Source organism: Euwallacea fornicatus, chromosome 8 (assembly GCF_040115645.1).
Source record: "Euwallacea fornicatus isolate EFF26 chromosome 8, ASM4011564v1, whole genome shotgun sequence".
NCBI lineage: Eukaryota > Metazoa > Arthropoda > Insecta > Coleoptera > Curculionidae > Euwallacea > Euwallacea fornicatus.
Window position 1 is genome coordinate 2479032 of NC_089548.1, and position 23448 is coordinate 2502479.

The window sequence follows — 23448 nt, forward strand, 5'->3', positions numbered from 1 at the left end:
GCCCGATCTGAACTCTATTGAAAATCTTGGGGTACACCTTAAGGTTGTTGTGAGAGGTCAACAGATCAAAAACAAGGAAGAACTGTGGTCTACAGTTCGTCGATGTGAAAAATAAATGCCAGCCATGTTCAAAGCTCTCTAATGCCTTCGAGAAATTTGTCACGGTTTTTCCCCGTACTCGATGAAAGACTGCTTTATGAATATAACAGCTTCGATCTGTAAACGATTTTTTCCGGATTTTGTGTGGTTTCTGAGAAAAGACCTACAGATTTATTAGAAAATTCATTTATAGACAACATCACGAAGAATACATTAGACACCATTTCTTTCCTATGAGGAATATTTGTAAAATTTTATTATTATCATTATCATTATTATTATTATTATTATTATTATTATTATTATTATTATTTATTATTTGCTTTGTTTTCCCAATTCTGCGGCCCTCAACGCAGCTGCCTCTACTGCATCCATAACAGAGCCTCTAGAAAATTACAAAATAAATAGAATTTTAAAACGACTAGAGTTGAAGTCGCTTGTACAGGGTGGTTCAAATTGAAGGGTTACCAATTAAAGAGAGCGGATTGTTTTATCATGCTCTAATCTCCAGTTAGACCACTAGTTAGAGGAAACCTACCTCACACCCCCCCTTTCCAGAGCATGTATCCCAGCAATAGTTTGCCCGCCCGCCGAACACACATCATCTTTCAATGTACCCATATGCTTTTTGGTCTCCAGCACCATTCTAGCGGCCCCCATTACGGTTTGAGCAGCGAATTTTGTTGCCATGTCTCTGTGTAAGCCCATTCTCACCCCTCCATCCGACAGGGCTTCAATAAATAAATAAACCTGCGGTACAACGTAGAAAAAAACCGACCACATTAAGTGATGCTCTGGTATACAAACGCTGGACCACTGGAAGATACTGCTCCAACTGCATTAATCATATGTTCGGGTAAACACTGGCACATGCCCGTAACTTCTAGAATGCTATGGACCAATTTCAAGTCTTTTTCTGTAGTGGTCGATCCAGGACAGTACACCGTACACCCTTCCCCTACTAACATAGGCGTATTGGGCATCACTCTTACCACTCTGCTTCCTTCAAATTTCGATAGCATCTATAAATTGCGTACATAAGTTAACTGTGGGCAGAAGTTCCTGGATACTTGCGTCCTCTAGATCTTTTGTGGTTATTCCAGCCAAAATCGACACAAATAGTTTGTTTTTAATTTGGGAAGCCGAAGTACTTGTCGAAATAGTGTGTAGAGCTTCCTTCAGTATATGCGGTTTCACCGCCAAGAATACAATATCTGCCTCTTTAGCTACCACAGAGTTGTCTGTGGATACGTTTGCTCCTAAGGCCATCCAGGCGTCTAAGTTCTTTGCAAATGGGCTTGCCACGTGAACTTGGGAATATTCTATTAAACCTGAAAAATACGTGTCGGGAAGACGCGGAAGTCGCGTCGACTTCAGGCAATAAGAACACGCGAATTTATATTTCCGGAAGGAAATAGAATCTCTTTTAGGTGCCCACTCAAAAGCGAATTTCCGGAAAATATTCCGGGAGAAAATTATTAGTTCGCAGAAGCAACGTCGAATAAAGATATTAAAAAAACATCAGCAGTAACGATGTATGATTAAAGTCATATTTAGCTTCACTATTGTTTAAATCTTAGAACGACCTGTTAGAGATGGAAGTTCGAGGTACCATTGCACTCACCTACCTACTGAGATTATGTACTACGATGGTAAAAAAATAAGGTGATTTTATGTATAGAATGAAAAATCTCTATTTATTCTTAAAAATAAATATGAACGCCTCCAAAGTACTTCCCGTCCGGTACAATACACTTATGCCACAGTTTTATCCAATCTCCCGAACAGTCAGGAAGCCATAATAAATGGTCTTCAATATTTTCTTCGATTCGTCTTTTACCTCCTCAATCGAGTCGAAACGGGGCTGCCGGAGCGGTCTTTTAAGATTATTGAACACTCAAAACTCAATCGGTGCTAAATCAGGCGAATACGGTGGTCGTGGAACGATATGGGTCAAGTTTTTGGAAAATGTACTCGTAGAATCAAAGCAGTGTAGGACGCTGCATTATCGAGGTGCAAAAATCAACAATTGCCTGTCCATAACTCTGGACTCCTGATTCGAATAGCTTTTACAACTCTCAAATAATATCCCTCGTTAACGATTTGGCCTGGCGGAGGTAATTCACAATGCATCACACCATGACAATCCAAGAAAACTATCAACATGATCTAGATTTTTGTCTTAGTTCTTCTTTGAACTTGATTCACCTTTGGCACGATACTAGCTGGATTGGTCAGTTGTTTCCGGGTCGTATTGATAGATCCAAATCTCATCTCCCCGAACGATATGTTTTGTGACGTTCTAGTAATCAAAAATCATTATTGGACAGATTTGAGCGTGACGCTTTTTTTTTCAACAAATTGAGTGTTTCTCGAACCAATCGAGAATTGATGAGTTTGAGGCAGAAAACATCTTTTAAAATGGTTAGGGCTGATCCAAATGAAATGCTCGAGGCATCAGCAAGGTCTCTAATTATCAATCGACGCTTTTGGAGCACCAAATCTTTGATTTGCTTGACGTGGCTGTTCGCCTTGAACTCCACCGATTTCTTTAAAGGTTTTGTACCGTTTAGAAATGTATTTTTTCGACCTCGCCATGTTACCAACGGCACTCTATAACATTCTCAACGTCTGCGCGGCAGAACATTCATTTGGCAAAGAAAATTTAACGCAAATTTTTTGCTGAACCAAATTAGGCATAATAAAAATCAAAAAGTTCACTTTTACATATTTATGAAAACATGTGTAGCTTTATAGCAATTAAATATACGGGGTGTTCCATTTAAAGCTCTGATTGAAGATTACTCAAAGATGGGACATTGCATGAAAAAACGTCTGAAATAAAAGTTGTCCAGTAAAGAAGCGGACATGTCGTTAAGATAGCGGCTTTTAGGCAAAATGTCATTTTAAGGTCATTTCAAGAAAACTTTTTTTTCAAATGGTTCAAACAATCCCTCTATCTAATAAAATATATATATATATATATTTATATATATATATATACATTTTCTTTTTTTTATTTCTTCTTATTAGAGTCTCCCTTATACCAAGATCTATAGGAAATCGATATTATTTTTTCGACAATCAATTTAATTGTTTTGTGTGAAATTATTCAAAAATTATTCTTTTTATTTCAAAATTCAATAATGGAAATGGGTCTCTACACTTTGAATGGAAAATTTAAAATGGTTTTTATTTATGGAATGGTTGGAAGAAATGTTAGTCGGGTAGTAGAACTTTATGTCGCAAGATTTTCAGATGGTAGTTCTCTGTTAGACGACTTTGAAGAGTGCTATTAAAAATTTCAAAGAAACGAAAACGTTGGAAACGAAAAAAACGCAATCGCTCCAGAAGTGCAACACATAAAGACAATCAAATGGCAGTTCTTGCAGTTGTTGCCTTCGATCCCTAAGTAAATCGTCGTCAAATTGCTGTTGACTCAGGAATATCAAAGACAAGTGGCCAAAGAATTTTGAAGGTGAATAAATACCATCTTTACCACATTTCTTTACATCAGGAACTCCATGGCACTGATTTTGAAAACCGAATAAATTTTTGTTATTGGACAAGGCAGCAATTCAATCAGAAACGAAATGACTTTTCCAACGCTTTATTTTCTGACGAATTCACATTCACAAACGATCGTATAGTGAATGGACATAATTTGCATTTTTGGAGTGCTGTAAACCCACAATGGCTTAGAGAAGTTGAACATCAAAGACCACGGTTAGTGGAGGTATGGCGCGCTATTATTGGGGAATACTTGATTGGACCTTTCTTTATTGAAGCAAACGTTCTATTTGCGATTAGACGCTTGATGTGGTATCAGCATGACGGCTATCCCGCCCATTTTTCTAGAATGACTCGTGAGGTTCTAAATGAAATATATCCAGATCGATGGATTGGACGGGGCGGTCCATTGACCTGGCCTCCTAGGTCGTCTGATCTGACCTCACCAGATTTTTTCCTCTGGGTTTTTTTTTAAAGGACAAAATTTATGCAGAAGTATCAAGAACTGCACACGACATGAGAAGAAGAATTGAAAATGCGTGTCAATTGATCAACGGGAAGGTGTCGCACAGAGTTAACCACTCTTTTCGAATAAGAGTTGAGACGTGTTTGGTGCAGGACGGACATTCTTTTGAACATTTGCTTCCATAAGTTTCTTAAATCAGGATTTTAAATTAATTTTCGAATAAAAAAAATAATAAAAATATATATTTTTTGGATTAGATGGGATTGTTATGAGTATTAAACAGAATATGCATTGCCAAACTTTTCTAGGAAAAAAATGTAATAATTTCGACTATCTCAAAAATGGGACAAAAATCAAGGATAACTCTGCAGGAAAACGTCTAATAGAAAATTGTTCAAATAAAAGATGTTCACTTTTTGAAGGTCTACAAGGATCTCTAAAAAAGTATGGGGTTGCCATTTGGAAAAAAAGTTGTCCTAGAAACGACAGTAAAATAACGTTTTGGCTAAAAGTCACTATCTTTATGACATGGCTCCTTCTTTACCTGGCAACTTTTATTTGAATTTTTTTTTCATAGAACGTATCGTCTTTGAGTAATCTTCAATCACAACTTTAAAATGGGACACCCTGTGTATGAATACGTGAAACTATTCATAGATGTCGCAAACAGTACTACCAATCTACAAAAAATTATTCCATGATTTTATAATACCCGCGAAATTTAAATGAAAAGTTCACCTTATTTTTTTATCACAATAGTATGTTACGTCTATCAGTTTTACCTTTACTATGTATACTTTTACATATTGCTTTAGCCATTGCCCCATCTCCTATAAATCCAACTTTATGCGGCAGTTTTCCCGACGTTCCATACAGGCATCTTTGAGGTCTAAATATTAACTGACTGAAAAATAACGCCACAAAGAATAATAGAAAAGTCGCAAGTTAGAAAAATTTTAAATGAAACGACGACAACATAGAAACCAAATCTATTACGTTCTTGACTTTAACCGATACTTCGTATCTCTTTTCGGAGATCACCATGTGATTATGAGGTACGTTAATGTAACTCTTCAAAAAAATTTTTATAGTGATAGTTCTGACCATTAATAGAGGTCTGAGTTCAGGTCGAAATGAAGCTACCTTGGTATGTTTCTAAGAGATTCAGTGTATATATTTGGACACTTATATAAACATATAAAAACGTGATACATTTAATAATTAAATATTCAGTATTTACTCATATCCTGAAATTATACGTTTAGGTCTTACTAATATTTCCATCGTTCATAACTTACGTACTTATACTATTTTTTTGGTATAAAAAATCAAATTCACAAGGTACTTAATCATACGAAAAAAAAACGGAACTAGAACATCTAGAGGGATCAGTAGGGGGAATTCGTTACACTGAGTTTGAGTCCATAAAAGAGCTCTGTTTGTATAAGTGGAAGCTTTTATTGTCGCCATTTCCTTAGCTTTCTTCCCCAGCCCAATGTTCACACAATGTAAAATATAAAAAGCGCTCTATACAAGTTTAACCCGAACTACTATAAGATTTTTCAAAGTTTGTTTTCTCTACGTCTTATTTGAATTTATAAAAAATAAACTCTCATTCAGGTTGGTACCTACCTATATACATTTAGCTGTACAGAGTGACAAAAAGAAATTAAAGGAGACCGCTTATTGATTCTTTGCATCAGTCCTCAGACTCTTCAGATAGTTTTTATGGAAAAATTAAACGACAATGATTTTTAATAAAAGTAATACAGGGGACGCCTTCGAGCACAGAAAAAATTATGATACCTATTTTTGGTAAAATCATTCCTAGGCAGTCATAAAACTCAAAAGAGTTTTTTAACTCTCTAGGATATGTAAAGTGGAAACAAATTCTTTCGCAACAATTGTAAAGATAAGCTGCGGTAGAAACAGATTCAATTTTTTTACACTCTATCCTTAATAGAACACCAAGGAAAAAATATAAACGGTTCAGGTCTGGTAATCCTGCCGGCCACTTTATGGCACCACGCCTCTCCTTATCTCAAACTAGTTTTAAAAAGGTGTGTAGTAAGTTGGAATATCATATACAGTAATGGCCATATGTACGTATCGAAACTATTCAAATATAGCTTTTTTTGTTAGTCAACTGGCATAGTATAAAATATAAAATGGATTCTACTATTAAAGCCTTTTCGTCTTCCTCGATATATTGGTATTTATTAAAATTTGATTTAGAAGATATATCAGAACCGAAATTACCTGTGGACGAAAGCATGGAAACTTTGAATTTCTTGTTGAAAAAAAGCTAATAGCAATTAAATTCATGGAATATAGAGAGTATGCAATAGTCCTCTAGCAGTAACAATGCAAAAGCGTCCCAAGAACTAAAACACCGCGTTGTTCAGTTATCTAAAAATTAACACAACCGGTGCGGTATTTTTAATGCTTCAAATGTTCGTAAAGGAACAATATTAAAAATGTGAAAACATTTTCTCTTGAACCTGGCACGACAGGCAATTTTCCAAGACCAAGTAGGGCTAAAAAGTAGCCAAATGTATTGAGGAATTAATAAAGATGTGGGAAAAGTTCCCTTATGGAGTTTGATGAATATTTCAAGATGTCTTGCTGAATTCTTGTGGATTAACACGAGCAAATTTCAGTTATTCGCTAATGATAGTATTCAACACGTAGGACATCCCAAAAACGCAAGGTTCAACCGCCAAGATCAGTTACCCGCTGTAAAAACATGGGGGTGGAAGTATTGTGGTTAGGAAGTGTTCTACTTCATCTGGATTTGAACTTCATTTTAATATTAAAAATTTTAATTAAAATAGAAAAACTATAGACTGATTCATGTATAAGAACATCTTACGAGACCATATACTTCCGTTTCCTGAGTGGGAAATGCCTCTGCTTCATAATTTTTGACAAGATAACAACCCAAAGGATGCACTAAGTTTATTAAAAATTGGTTTGAATAAAATTGTATCCTTAAATTGGAATGGCCGTCGCGACGTCCTGATTTTAACCCGATCAACCATAAAGAGAATGGAAATTAATTCCTGTAAAAATTTGAAGAAAGCTTAGTTATTCTAAGAACGAAAGGAACAATTGTTAAGGGAAACGAATATGCCACCAAATATTAAATAACATTTGAAACAAATATTATATTTCACTCGTTATTTAAAGAAAATTTATAGGCTTCCATACATTTGTCCACATTGAATTTCCTTTTTTTTTTGCAATTAATATACGCGAAACACATCATTCACACTCTGGTGCAAATTTTAAGAATATACAGCCCTAAGCAGCAGTAGCACACTGTACAAATAGTTTTGAAAGTCTAACGCAAAAGGAAGATTTACCGAAATATTTAAAGTTTTCATAGTCGTGGCTACTACTCTATATGCAAACTGAAATACACCTTACATAGCGTGACGTCAAAACTTATGTATATAGCGATAATGCACAAGTTCGAATTTTGCTTCTAGTACATACATTATTTAGGAGATTCTAATATAGCCATGAACAGTGGCGTTAGCTTCCAGTGGCGATTTAAAATCTTTTCGCAATCTCAATAATGATAAAAAGACACTTTAAACGGTCGTCCAACGGAAACCATAACAGCTATATTTCGTATTTCACTGAAATTTCATAAGCTACAAAATTTGGCACCAAAACTTTCCGACGCTACATCCTTCATTGGTCAATACCTGAGACGATCATTTGGTGAAGGATCCCGGAACAAAGAAAAAAACTGGACACAAAAATCTTATTAAATTGATTCAAACTTTTTAAGTTTTGCATTGATTTTCATGGTTCTTTTTAGAAAATTAATTTGGTTTTATAGCATGAAATCAAAAGTTGCGTTTTGTCCTTTAGCAACGAACTCAGTCGATTAAACAATCGCCATGTAAAAAGTTCGTTGACTTCAGTTTCAAAATGATGACTAACCCGAGATTACTAATTGTTACTCGAGTACGAATTAAGTGAACCAAGTAACTGCAAAATGCGTATTTTGATAACATTAGACGTATAAAATGCATTCAATTCGGTTGCATGAAGAAAAACGTGAAAGTAGTGATGATAAATACCACAAATCCTTACTTGATCCTTCTTCACCGATCGAAAGATAATAATAGACGACGGGACAGGACTATCGATAACGTCCGGAGTTCCGTAGGGGTCGGTCCTAGGACCATCTCTCTGGAACATTTCTTACAATTAAATTTTACTAATCGAAACTTTGGCGATAGTCGGACAGAAAAACGTCCAGAAGTTTTGAAAAGAGGTCGAACGAGCATTGGAGGAAACAGTTCACCATTTGGATGAAATGGGTGTACAGATTGCACCAGAGAAGACAGACATGATAATTCTATAGGGAAGAAGGAAATTAAAGGAAATTTGGGTTATTGTGCAAGAGATCCAGATAAGCGACTCAAGTCCAGTAAAGTAAATGGGAGTGTACATTGGTATTAACACACGTATAACAAACCATGTAACGAACACCTGCACAAAACAACAATGTTAATTAACGTATTGTGTTGCGTAAGGGGAAATATTGGAAGATCAAACGGAAAAAAACCTAAGGTAATGGGTAAAGCGTACGCTATGCAATACCCATCTGGATCGAAGTAACGGAGTACAAGTTTTGGAAAAAAAGGTTCGAAAGGGTAAATAGGTTGGTAGCAATTAGCATTGGTTTATCATACAGCACCTTCCCCTACGTAGAGGTTTCTAGCCTTGGAGAGAATTGGGTCGATTAAGCTAGGATTAGAAGAACTAGTCGAATTACAATCGGCAAAGAAAAACAAAGGGAAACGTACGAAAATAAGACCGAAACATTCACTAGAGAGGTCAGGGCATAGAATTGCAGAGAATGGTGAAAGGTAGACTATTACGTAACACAGGTAATAATGCGACACGAGACATTTGGGAGCTATGGAAATAGGATAGGCGGATAGCAAGGCCTAAAATGTCGGTATTGCGAGGGGGCAGTTGTACACAAATGCGCTTTATTCATCTGCAAATAATGAACAAATCAGGGAATCCATGTTGAATAACAAATGGACCGCAAAACAACCGAGAGAATCATCGAGACTCAGCTTCTAGAGATATGCAATATGTACCATTGTGGTCAAAGTAACGGCAGTACCTCAATGAAATTGTAGAAAATTCAGATTTTGCGTTTAAAAGTTCTCTCAATGCAAAAAATGTAGAACGTTTAAATTTATCAACATTCATTTCAGATATCATTGAAAAAACTATTTTGATAAAGTGTGAATAAACAAAATTCCTATAGCAGCATACCGTAGTGGTCCCCAATCTTAAACGAGCAAAATATTAGCAATTTCCGATATTTTTTGGGATTTATGCAAGTTTTACTTTTTTTTATTCGTAACTAATCCTTATTTTTGTATTATGCACGCAATTATGAGCAAATATTTCTATTAAAAAAAAAAAAATGTCGGAAGAAAAGAGAATTGTTCTGCAGAAAAGCGGGGTTTAATTAAAAAAAAAAATAGCGTAATGAGGACGCAACTTACTCGGAAATTCAAAATTTTTAAAATTGTTCAGGGAAAATGGTGGGAAATGCTCTAAATTGGCTACCTATATCCGAAACTCGTGGTCAGAAACGGAAAACGACCAGGAGACGGAGAGTAGAAATATTTCAGCAAGAACCATAAGGCGACGCCTTCAGGATTACAATTTAATGGCGAGAAATCCGTGAAGAATTTTTTTGCTCAATAAAAAACATTTTAAAAAACCAGTAGAGTTTGCAAGAGCATATTTAGATTGGCCTCCTACAAAAGGGCGTAATGTTCTTTGGTCAAATAAACATAAGATCGTATTATTTGGTAATACTGAAAGCAGAGATTATGTCCAATGTCCCCCAGGAACCTCCTATCAACCTGAGTACATCCTTAAGATCGTTAAACATTGAGGTTCGAAAATTATGGTGTGGGCATGTTTTTCCTAGCATGGAGTAAGACCTAAATTTTGAATAAAAGAACATCATGACTGCCAGAGTTTATGTTGGTTTTTGAGGAGAAATTATGCTACTTTATGCTCACTATGAAATACTATTAAAATGGTTCTTTATGCAGTATAACGATCCAACGTATACTAGCCGATTTTGTTAACAATTTTTAAACGATGAAAATTTGGATGTCTTAGTTTGGCCTGCTCAAAGTCCGGACCTCAATCCTATTGAAAATCTTTGGAACGGTGTCAAATATGCTGTAACAAAGGGGAAACCCAAAAATCAAAATGATCTTTGGGCTGTAGTGGAAAGTTCTTGGAAAAATATTCCTCTTGGTAGATGCCAAGACTTAGTAAATTCCGTGGGTCGTCAATGTGAAGTTGTCATTTTATTCTTTAGGGGCCATAAAAATTCATTTTATTTATAACATAAAATAATACACTCAAGTTTTCTTAATTATTTGTTAGAATTTCTGCTTGTATCTGTTTTTGGTAATTTCTTAAAGCACTGCTATTTTTTTGGCCACCACTGTACATATATTCTAGATGAATCGGACACGAAAATATCTTAAAATTGAGTAAAAATTGCCAGTAAAGTCCTTTTTATTTTCGGAGACTCAACTTTTCATGCTGTCAGTTTTTCCCCAAGGTCACCTTCACGTGTCATTTGGGGTCAATTTCGTTTTTTCAAATGGAACACCCAACTTTATTCCTATATTCGAATTTTTCGTTGACAGTAAAAATGTTTTTTTTTTTAATATTTCTTGCTGAAAGCGATAAAATTCACAATGCTAGGGCCAAATTGGGGGACCTGCGGAATCGTTGGTACCGCGCAACACTGCATTTGCCAGCAGCCAGTCGAAATTTTAAGAAGCGAGTGCGTAAATGCACCAACTCCGGAATCTTTAATGGAAACAATGTTGGAAAGGAAATCAAAATGGGATCGTTGCAGCAGCGCCATTTTTTCAATAGTAAAAAAAAACAAAGGAGGAAACGTAGCGCTCAAAATAGATAACCCTAAAAGAAAAAACTACAGAGAACCACGATTGGACCATAAATAGGAAAATAACAAAAAACTGAAAAGAGCTACCGAATCAATACGCCTCTCTGGCTCCAGGAACAGTTTGGGGTCAAGTTTGGTCAGGAATCCCGAGGTTTTTATTAATGGGTAGAGGCTTCGCCGAATCTTACACTACTCGGTAGCTATAACAAGAGACCGGACGTCTTTAATTTCTTCGAGAAAAAGAACGTTGCTTTGCGCCAGACCTACGATGTCTGGATAGCAGATTTCTTCCAACTTCATAAAAAAAACCAAAACAAAGTAACCGAGTAAAATTATTTTTCAGGAACTTTCAGGCAAAATTCAATATCAGATGCGAATCGACAAGATCAATGGTTTAGAAGAGAACATCAAAATCTATGTAAAACTTATAGTAACATATGTTTAAAATTGAATTTTTGAATAAAATTTCTGTTTGACCGTTTTCTTTGTCAAGGAGAGTTTATAAGCATTTATCTACCTTGGAATTTTACAACTTCTTCAAGCTTATTGGCATTTAGGGATCACAATTCTGTCATTTTCTAAGTACTTAAACTGAGACTTAGACTAAAAATTAAATTTCACAATTGTACGTACCCACCTATACCGAGTGCACAAATAAGAAGGGCTGCCCGCTCTATATCAGAAATAATTCATTGTAAAATTTCGGAAAAAGAAATTTTAAGTGCACCAAACTGAAAATTACAAAATTTTTTTCCTCAAATGACTAAAGTATTAAATACCAGATGCCATCATAGAGACCAATTGTTTGCCCCTGTATAAATAACAGATAGTAACAGCATCTGATTTCGACATATATTTGAGGTTATAATTCCAAGAAATGTCAAACTGTATAGGTGTATGCCGAATTCCTCTGTCAATCCTTGTCATAGTGAGACAAGAAATTCCGCACCTGCGTACTAAAATTCAATATGTGTTACATTTCTAATGTCATACATATGTCAAATTCGGCTGCAGTCACCGTCACTATTTATATCGCATATAAATGACAATTTTGCGAAATTTTGAGAATATTTTCAGTTTTCTAAAAATTTTAATACCACGATCTCTTACGTCCTCTATAGGTCAGTTCCGAAGTTACATTTTTTATGTGCATTTCGTTTTCTCACAGATTTGCGCTCGGACTAAGAAATAGGTACCGCCTGCAGGGCAGCCTCTGTGATTTGCACACTCCTTACATTATTTGGTGATTCGCGCATAAAGGAATGTTACCACAATATATTCTAATAAATTACTTACAATAAGCAGATATTTATTAGGTACGAGGTGGCCCGGTTTAGAGTGCCTCTCCCATTATCTCGGAAGTTATGCTGGATAGGTAAAAAACCTTTGCTCTCTTATATAACAGTATTTTGCTGTTTTCCAAGTGGACAGTGTACCAAACGATTTGTGATTATGAGCCAAAATCGACCTAAAATTCAACTTTAACACGAGAACAACTATTTTTTTAATACACCCGTTATACTTCTCGATATGTTTTTATACAGGGCGTATCGCAGCTACATGTACAGTCAGTCGCGAAAGTCTACATACACTTCAAAACAATTTTGTTAACATTTTTTGAGATGTCCTTATCAATTCTTCCGAAAATAAAATTATATTTTAAAGTAGTACCAGATGAACACCCTCTAGTACTCCATATGTTTAAAAATTTCATACACAAAATTGTGGGAAGAAAAGAAACACCAACAGTGATTCGAAGTTTAATAATGAATCTTAGAAATCAGAAGAAGTCTCACGATGAGATAGCAACCAACTTAAATTTACCTCGCAGTAGAATTCGAAGAATCGTTAAACGCTGTAATAATCGAGGAAATTACAAACAAATACAGCAAGATGTGATCATCTCAAAAAATCAAATGAAAGAGATGTGCGATCACTTTTTAAAAAAGTTTCTTCAAAACCCAAAATGAGTACTCCAAAATTTACTATAGAGATTGAAAATGATATTGGAAAGACTGTTAGTTCTGAAACAATTAGACATACAGTCAGTCACAAAAGTGTTTGAACGAAACAAATAAGAATGTAAAATTACTATTTACTTAACATATGATAAATTGAACCATATTATCAAGAAGGGCATCTATATAGATAAATCGCTACAAAAAAAAATACCATCCCGTTCGAAAGGTGTTTGAAATATTCTTTATATTGACCCACAAATGTATTCGAACAATTCGAACAGGAAAGAAAATACGAACTGTAAATAATATTATGACCAAAATGTACAAATATTTGTCAGCTAATGTTGTAAAGTCAATAAGTAAATATCATTTACCGCCATAGATTATTGTTTATATATATAAAAAAAAAGAAAAGAAAAGTGAAACAACAGTCGGCGAACGATAATGAATATTAAATGGCATCACAGAAGTAAAACACATGCAGATATTGCTCGTTTGTTAAGTAGAAATCAATCAACTATCTCGTACATTAAAAAAAAAATAGAACAGGGAAATATCATCAGAAAACGTCAATCAGGAAGATCAAAGAAATTGATAAAACGTGATGGATCTATGGTTTTACGTAAAAATATAAAAAATCCTTTTATTTCTGCACAAAAACTTGCGGGATATTTTTAACCCAATTTAGAAAAGAAAAACATCCTGAATTATGTAGGCGTATTGTAAGAATGAACGACGTACATAGACGAGTTTCTAGGACGAAGGCTTATAACATCCGGAAAAGCCGAAAAAAACACCTCAACTTTGCAAAACAATACATAACTAAGGATAAAACATTTTGGGATAAAGTACTTTTCTCTGATGAAAACAGCTACAATGTTTTTGGCAGTGATGGACACCAAAAAGTGTGGAGGACAAAAATACAGAACTGGGTCCTGGAAACTTACGTGCAACTGTTAAAAATGGGGGTGGATCAATGATGGTGTGGGGGTGCATGGCGGCAAGTGGGGTTGGAAACCTTGTCTTCATAAGGGGAATTATGAACAATTTAAAATATTTGCAAATATTAAAAAATAATTTAAAAGTAAATGTAAAGAAATTGGGTTTGCCAAGAGATTGTTGGTTTCGACAGGGCAATGATACAAAGCTCACAGCCCATGTAATGAAAATTTTGTTGATTTATAATAACCCTCACTTATTACCAACTTCACCACAAAGTCCAGATATAAATCCTATGGAACATTTGCGGGATTAAGTCGAAAAAATGCTAGGAATCTACCCCATGACCTGTAAGGACAGTTTAGCCCAATATATTTTGGAATTCTGGAATTCCATTGGTGCGCAAGTAACACAAAATTTAGTACATTCCATGCCACGACGCCTACAAGTGGAATCGAGGCACAAGGGGCCCTACCAAATATTAAAGCTCTGAACTCTGAAAATCTATTTACTTTTATTATATTCGAATACTTTTGTGGGTTACATGTTATGATTTGCATAGAAACATTATAATTTATATTGGTTGTATATAACCATTTTTAATTTAATTTTTATCTAATTTAACATAAATTAATGTATTTCATAAAATATAGCATATGTTATTTTTTTATTTTGTATAAGAATAATAAAGGATTTGACTTCAACGACTTAATATCGTTCGAAGTATAAAATGAGTCACGAAATGCTTTCTTGGCTCATTGTATACTACGATTAAATAACTATCATGAAAGAACGCCGAGAAAACAACCACTAATATCTGCAGCAAATAAATAGAAAAACCTAGATTTTGCTAATAATCACTTAAACGAAGGCTTCTAGTTTTTGAAAATCGTACTAGAAAGTTAATTTAATATTTTTGGATGTGATGGAAAGGGTAAAGTATGAAGAAAAGCGAATGAAGAGCTCAAACCTCAAAATTTAGTGTCGACTGTTAAACATGAAGGAGGTAACGTCATGCTTTGGGGTTGGAAAATAGGATTTTATTGATAGTACCATGAACCATCTATAATATTTAAAAATACTGCAAGACAATTTGATTCCATCAGTTAATAAACTAGAGCTTGGCGATCGTTGGATATTTCAACAAGACAAACATCCCAAGCATACAGCTCGGGTTGTTCGTGAATAAATCTTATATAATGTACCTAAACAATTGCACACACCTCCTCAATCGCCCGATTTGAACCGTATAGAACACCCATGGGACGAATTACAAAGAAAGATTAGAAGATTAAAAATAACTAACAAAGAAACATTGAAACACGTTTTACAAACTTCGTAATTAGAAATACCATCTGACGTCATAGAAAATTTAGTTCTATCAATGCTAAGAAGTCTTCAAGCAGTGCTTGTTTCAAATGAAGGACCAACCAAATATTAATTATAAAAAAATATTTAGTACAAACTAATAGATAAATTACATCTAAAAGTGTATACAGACTTTTATGGACTAGGAATTCTTGATTTCTATTTTTTATTTAAACTTGACTGGAAATAAATAATAATTTTTGTTATATTTATACATTGTTCCTAGAGTAGTATTATTACATAATTAACAAGAGAAAATACATTCATTACTTTATTAGTTATATATAATTTACAGGGTGTATGTAGACTTTTGTGACTGATTGTATGTACAGTCCGTAAAGGACCCTGGCACTTGTACTTTTACAAGTATCAGATCTTTGGGCGTTAAACGGTGGTGTTAACCTTACCGTCAAACTCGAGGCATTGAGGCAACGAAGCGGCTCCACTTAATGGTACCGATGTCAAAAGCTTAGGCATATGAAAATGAACTGTACTGCTGCAGTAAAGTGCGAGAAATATGAAAGAAACCACCATAGCGTTGAATTCACCAAAGCCACAAATATTCCCGCCAAATACTATCGAGGACCCCATCCGGCTAATTACAAATAATGTAAAGAAATTCCCCAGTAACCAACGGTCTTCGTTTCAGTGAGACCACAAAGACTGCCCTCTGCCAGTGACGACTAACATAGATTTCTTTACTAAAAAGAGGCTGATAGAAACTAAACAGACAATGGAAGAGAAAGAAATAAGACAGAGCCGGTAGGCTCTCTTTCAGCTGAACAGGAACCTTTTTGAAGCCTAATACACTTCTTAGTAAGAGAGTGGAAAGATACGGAAAAATGTTTCGAGAGCAAACCGAAATGCTAAAAATCATTAAAATTAAAAATGCTATCAACAAGGAAGAATTCGAAAAGAAGAAGGAAAGGATCACAAGGACTTCTCAAGAACAGGGAAAAAGTGAAAATGAAGACGAGAAGAAGGAAGAAATGGATCTGAAGCAGATCCAAAAACAGTATGGGGAAGAAAACAGGAGGAAAGTAAACGCGATGCTGTGGGACTCAGTCAACCAGCTACATCGACCGAGAAGCAGGAGTCAAAAGGAAAAAGCCAGAAAATCCGACCAATAGTTATTAACAATGCGAGCAATGGGACAGTTGCTTACGATAAATTGAGGACCAAGAACACTGCTATAACAAAGGCAAAATGATGGAATAGGGAGTGACAATAATCCCAAACTCAGCAGAGGACTACAAGTTAATGGCTAGACTACTAATAGAAGAGAAGAAGGTATTCCACACTTTTTCTTTTCCAAAAGGCAAAACAGTGCGAACGGTGATAGAACCTCTACGTGATAACGTTACAGAGGAAGACGTCAAAACCGATTTACTGAGACGACAAATCGCCCCAGTTTCAGCGCAACACATGAAGAGCCGAAAAGATAAAAAGGCCCTGCACCTTGTACTTGTTCAACTACAATTTGTCGTCGTACAAGCGGAAAAAGAAGATGAAGGAAATATCTTTGGGATTAAAACCTGCTACGAGTTAATTGTACAAGTCGAATACCAAAGACAACAACCAGGACCTACACAGTGACATACATACAACAAGTTTAGCTATTTGCAAAGGTATTGCCCTGCAACAGCAAGTTGTGTTAAGTGTGGAGAAAGCATAAAAGCCAGAAATGTCCGTCCCGGACAAATGTGCAAACTACCAGCTATAGAGGCCGCAAAAAATTACCGCAGTAATGGAAAATACAGCAAAAAGTACAAAAAACCAAGAACCAAAAAAAAACTGTTAAAGATGTTGTTGCTCTATCGCCCTTCAAACCCGGGCGGAGCTACGTTGGAGTAACAATAGAAAACAATTAACAGCAGCAAAACTCCAAGAAAGATCTAGTTTACTTCTAACAATCTCTTAAGCTAACGCAAATGATGTAGTTAGCAATTCTTTACAGATCTTCCCAAGATACAAAGTTAGTAGGTACATCAGCATCTTACAGCAGCGGAGATAATATCATAGAACATCGATGGTGTTAGAGCGTAAAACAGAAATGCAGGAGCTGCTAGAACGCCTGAATGTCAATGTAGGCCGCCATGCAGCAAGCAAGGCTTCGCCCTATACAACATCTCAGATTCCCAGAATATCAAACACACAGGGAGGGCAATGACAACGAAGATCGGCCCTGAGAGAAAAAAATAACATCCCGTATGTCGAGTTTCCGCCAATTCAAATGACAAAAATGAATGCGATAGCAATTGTAGTCAAAGGCATGGGGGACAAGGTGAGAATTGCATCCTGCTGCCATTCCAGAGGCACGGAGTTCTAGTGAAATCACCTGGAAGAAGCGCCCTTTAAAAAACAAAGAGGACAGCATATAGCAATCAAGGATTTCAACGCGAAGTCTTGAGACTGGCATAACATAACAACCGACAGAAACAGCAGGCAAGTGAAAAACTCTCTAGAAAATATTCGTTTAATTAATTATAAATAATTCATAAAAATAAATAATCATCTATAGTGACGAAAAAAAATTAGAGGTTTGTAGAAAAAATTTTGAAAATGTCTTATTTGAAATAATACTGAAGCTTTCCATAGAGAGTGCCTTAAAAGGACAGTTACATTCTCAAAAGGTATTATGGTGTGGGATTGCACGCTGTCCAAAGGACCCGGGCAATTAAATTTTACAGAAGGCACAATAAATGCGGCGAGGAATGAAAATATTCGTCCAAATATTCGATTAGTTTTGAGTTTTCACTCTATATGTAAGTATAAGTTTAGTACTTGCCAAAAATGGACAAAAACGAAGTGCGTACAGTCATAAAAATATTTCTTTATCAAAGACTTAGCGACAACGGAAGTGAAAGCTGAGTTAAATTCTACATTCGGCAATTGATCCCTATAACTTTCTACCATCAAGTCATGGGTAGCGGAGTCAAGCGTGGCAGAACCAGTACCAAAGATGCCACACGTTTGGGAAGGCCAAAATCAGCTACGACTGACGAAATCATCCAAATAAACCGATTTTCTGCGTTGTTTCATTACGATAGATCAAATATCATTATTCATCGGAGACCAAAGAACAGTCCCGAAAGTGAACAGCAAAGCATGAACCAGTTTCCAAAAAAAAAAAACTGTTCCATCATCCGAAAAGATTTTGGTGGGTGTGTTTTGGGATTCCAAAGGGAATCTTTTTATTGGCCGTTTTCCAAAGGAAAAATACATTAAAGGAGAATATTGTTAAACCATCAAAGATAAATAGCATTAAAGAATTTTGTAGAAACGCCCTGGTTTGGCAAAAAAAGGAAATCCTGTTTCATCAGGAAAACGCACCACGTTGTAAGTCTCATGCCCTGATACATAAAAATTAAAAAGTTGGGTTTTCAAGTACTGCCACATGCACCCTGCAATTTATCAGATTTGACTCCTTTCGATTTCAGTTTTTTCCTGAATTAAAAAAAAATCTCAGTAAGAATTTTGGGTGGGATGCTTAAGTCACATCCGCAACAAATATGCATTTATAAAAATTGAACAAATCTTATGGGATTGGAATAAAGACCTTGGAACATCGTTGGGCTAAGTGCACTGAATTTCGGAGAGACTATGTGGAAAAAAATATATGTGATAATACCGCCCATTTTAAATCGTTTTATTTTCGAGCCCGGACACACTTTGTCCCATCCTCGCATGTAAAAATCTTGTGCGCTCAATGCCTGATAAGTCAGACAATCATAAACGCTAAAGGAGACGTTATATGCTATTATTTATATTTAATATAAAATTTATTACTTGTTCCAATACTTTGTCACAGGGTTTTTTGACAAATGGACTTATTCAAATACGTTACTCAAAGAAATATTTATAATTTTCAAGCAAAACTAATTCAGAACCGTTTTTAAAACCATAATAATCAGATCGATGATTATTTCCACTTTAACAAAGTGAATTTGCTATAAATCTCAGTTCAGAAAATTGATTTTAAAACCTAATTGTTTGTTCCAACGCATAGTTGTTAAGGCTCGTATAAGAAAGAAAAACAAAGAAGAAAAAATGTCGAACGCAAAGAAGTGAGGAAAAATAAAAAAAATACAACCTATTGATACAATTGTCCAAAATCGCCTCAAATGTGTTTAGGGTGTTTCAATGAATACTAAGTCACATAATATATTGCAATATTTTATCATAAACATAAATTAATAAAAATATAATATAATATATTTGAGTCTTGGAAAACCAGAGAGGTCTAACAACAAATGACTGTAAATTATTTTATATTGCTAATATGAAAATATACTGTGGTCAATATCCAGACGGACCTTATAGACGATCAAGTTCTCCAGCCGAGATAGTTATGCCATTATCAAAACCTATTTATAATTTTGGCTGTAATATAACAGCAGATCGTTAGTTTACCAATTTACAATCAGTGAAACAATTGGAAAAGGGAAACTTTCACGTATCGGAACAATAAGAAAAAGTAAGCGGGAAATTCCACAAAACTTTGTATCACTTTCAGACAGAAATCAATATATGTATTTGGGTATAACGAAAATAAAACTTTAGTTTCACATGTCCCTAAGAAAAGCAAAACTGTTGTCCTGTTATTTAGTACACATTTTGGATCTAATGAAGTTGCTGCTTATCTTGAAAAAAAAAACAAAAATGGTAGAAATTTATAATTCTACTAAATGTGATTGTCAACGTAGTTGATAAATTATGTGCTACCTATAATGTTGCGAGATCTACTGAAAGATGGCCCGTTGTAATTTTTTTATCACTTGTTAAATATAACCGGAATGAATTCTCAAGTTGTACTATTTGGCTAATAAAAACCAATTTTGTACATGTAGAGAATATATATAGGTATAAATCTTGGTAAAATATATAAACCTTTTTCACCTATCCAGCATACTAAGTTTTTGAGACATTGTGGTATAGAGAGTGAGACGCACTTATAAATGGGCCACTCTGTACTTTCACTTCAATGCAGCTAAATATCAGTCTTTTCAACAAGCTTTTCTCGAGGCTTTTCTCAAACAAAAACTAACCTAGAACACATTTACTTACCAAACACCAAACGACAATTATGGAATATTCTCATGTATTTCAAGTAGTCTATCAAAAAGGGCTCTAAAAGAGGGTCTGTCAGCAGGGCGCTGGGCCCAACACATCCTCATCACTTCATATGCATCAGGTGGTGTGTTTTCTGGAGGAGGCATAATGTTTCCTTCCTTGAGAAACTTTATAACCTCCTCATGAGTGCTGCCATAGTAAGGTTGCAAAGCAAATGAAAATATTTCCCATAGACACACTCCAAAGGCCCACACGTCTGTCTCAGAAGTATATTTGTTGTATAATATGCTTTCCAAAGGCATCCATCGTACTGGGATGGCATCCCGATCAGTGCCTTTATAGTAGTCTTGTAAGTAAATTTTTTGAGATAATCCAAAGTCTGCTATTTTGACTATCATATCTTCATTAATTAGACAATTTCTGGTTGCCAAATCTCTGTGAACAAATTTCCGGTCTGACAAATAAACCATCCCTGATGCTATTTGAATTGCAATGCTGATTTGGTCAGGATAACCCAATTGAAAGTCTCTGTAAATGTCTTTGTTGGTGAACTCTCCACTAATTGCACTTCTCACTACATAGTTTGTTGGGGAACATTGGCGTAAAAACTCATTTAAGTCACCTTTCCCCATGTACTCAAAAAGCAGACACATGGGATGGCCCACTGCACACACTCCAAGTAATTTCACTATATTTGGATGGTCAAACTCAGACAACAAACAAGCCTCTTTTTCAAAATCATCTTGCATATCTTCAGAGGCGTCATCTTTCAACATTTTAACTGCCACTATAGTGAAATCTTCTCCCATTACGAGTCCAGGGGCTTTTGCTTGAAAAACACTGCCAAAAGCACCTTGGCCTAAGTCCTTTAAATAGATAATGTCATTTCGAGGGTATTCGAGTTTTTCTAATTTAGGGTTCAAAGGAACTCCATGTCGATGGTACTGCATATTGCTAGGCAATTTATCCAAGTCAATGTTGGCTTCTGTATTAGCTGGAGCATTATAACCTAACAATCTGCGTTTATACAAGCGATGGCATAGCAGTATAAGCAAAAGGCATATGACTATTATAAAGAGGCCCATGCAGGACATCACTATGAGAAATGTGGGTGAAAAAAATTCTTCCATTTTGATGCCAGGAGCATTGCCCTCATCTTCAGTGAAATTTAAGCATTTTGGTATGCTGCAATGCTGCCACCGAATAGCTGGATTGGTGGTGAAGCACCAAGGCTTTTTTTCCTCACCACCAGCATTTCTACAATAATTTTCAGCATTTTTGAGCTCCATAAAAACATCTGGAGGAGAGTTATGAGCTTGAGGAGTTTGGGAATCCCATCTCTGGCAGGGAATCCCTTCTTGAGTTATGTTTACTTTTCCCTGGTAATACCTTCCAGTTCCTTTGATACAATCATAAGTGATGGCAGACTGATTCATTTCTGTCAAGCCCACATATGAGCAAATGGCAGACTTGCTTGAGGCCTCTCTGAATTTTGGCAAGACATTGCAATCAGGCAGACGAAAATATCCCCTTGATTTAATGAACACTCCACTAGCCTTTTTATCTTCAATAACAGCCCATTCTTTATAGCAAAACAGCTCTTTTACTGCAATACAGTCCTCATAGCACAGCGGTAAAGGAGAAGAGACATTGCAGTCAGGAAAAGCATACACACAGAGCATTTTTTCTGCTGCACTGCGACAGGGCTCATCAAAAGTGGATATCATCTCATCCCATAGGGCAGTTGTAATCTGCTCGTTTTCGTAGCCTCCGGAATTGTTGTACCAAACGACTTTAGTGTGCTCCACATAGTTTTTACAGATCCTGCCATGGTAGGGGTTGCAGTAACCCTCGGAATCTGCTCCCTTGAGTTGCCATATTAGGGTCAAAAAGGGGAGCAGGGCGGTTTTCATGACACAAACTGAGTTGAACTTAGTTCATTCCACCGAGTTCGAAGAGCATTTTTTAGGACTTGTGTTGCTTTTTTGAAGAAAACTAGAAAACTGAAAGAATTTAGATTTTATTTGACAAAACAAGATTTCGATTTTTGGAATTTGACATTACGTCAACATCGTCAACGTCACTTCTGTCAGCTGATTTTGAGATTTTAACAAGCCACGAAAGCGACTGTGTAAAGTTGACAATGCCGCATTATATTAAGCAAGTGCGATTGATCCTAACCTTACTGCGAATCATTTTAAAATAGTAGGGACGTAGATTTTTAGAAAATTATGGAAACATTCATACCATAACTACACTATTTATTACGAAGAAATCCTTATATACTTCACATCAAAATTAGCGCATTTTAGATTCAGTTTTTTCGTATGCAAGTAATCTAGTTTATAAACATTCGCCACACCCAATAATCTCTTTAAGATTTAGTGGAAAAAAGTCATGTATATGTTAGTCTGTGTTCAGTTACCTCTTTTATTGTACTAAGAAAATAAAGCAATTTATGATTACATATTTGTATCATAAAAAATTCCTTTACGTTTCGATCGGACATAAATGTTTTCAAAACTTGTATTTTCCTCAAAACTGAATTTGCTCATTTTAACGTTAGTTGGCAATGATATAAAAAATAAACTTACCGGAACGCATTATAATTAGTACATAATTGCCGAAATATTGCCATTGCACTCTGGACTAGCCGAACAACAAATATAAATATTCGGGTTATATACTGACCTTTGAAAACCTTCAACTGGTGCACTGCTCTAAATTTAAAATCAATAATATCTCTTTTTAGTCCGTGTGGCAAGTAGAATTCAACGACAGTGCACAGACCTTGCCAAAACACCTGCTTAGTTCATTATTCGGATTATCCTTCTATACGAGATGTGAATATTTGATTTTTGAAACTGGCTCCTTGAAATGAAATTACAGTATTGATTGAATAGATCTCCTGAGGCGCTTTCAATTAAAACGTTATATAGGGTGAAAACCAGGCACGTGACTTTTCTTACAATTTGCAAATATAGGTAGTCATCCTTGTTCATCGATCTTTAATGTCTGTCATCTTCATACACAAGTAGAGACTACAC

The 23448-nt window shown here is 35.5% G+C and overlaps 2 protein-coding genes across 3 annotated transcripts; both read right to left on the minus strand.

The window, feature by feature from the left end:
• Positions 1-340: 340 nt before the first annotated feature.
• Positions 341-23392, minus strand: LOC136340606 (uncharacterized). Of its 2 annotated transcripts, none has more exons than XM_066284822.1 (6): positions 23093-23392; positions 4858-4979; positions 1174-1430; positions 903-1121; positions 638-849; positions 341-484 (listed from the first exon to the last, which is right to left on the minus strand). In XM_066284822.1, the coding sequence occupies exons 2-6, from the start codon at positions 4892-4894 to the stop codon at positions 415-417; spliced, it is 795 nt and encodes a 264-aa protein (XP_066140919.1). In that variant the 5' UTR covers positions 4895-4979; positions 23093-23392; the 3' UTR covers positions 341-414. The 2 variants fall into 2 exon arrangements, with proteins under 2 accessions (XP_066140919.1, XP_066140918.1); XM_066284821.1 differs by having other exon boundaries at positions 22996-23392.
• Positions 5224-22404, minus strand: Nrk (Neurospecific receptor kinase). Its single transcript, XM_066284808.1, has one exon. It carries the CDS (start codon positions 22312-22314, stop codon positions 20413-20415), a length of 1902 nt encoding a protein of 633 aa, XP_066140905.1. The 5' UTR covers positions 22315-22404; the 3' UTR covers positions 5224-20412.
• Positions 23393-23448: the final 56 nt, after the last annotated feature.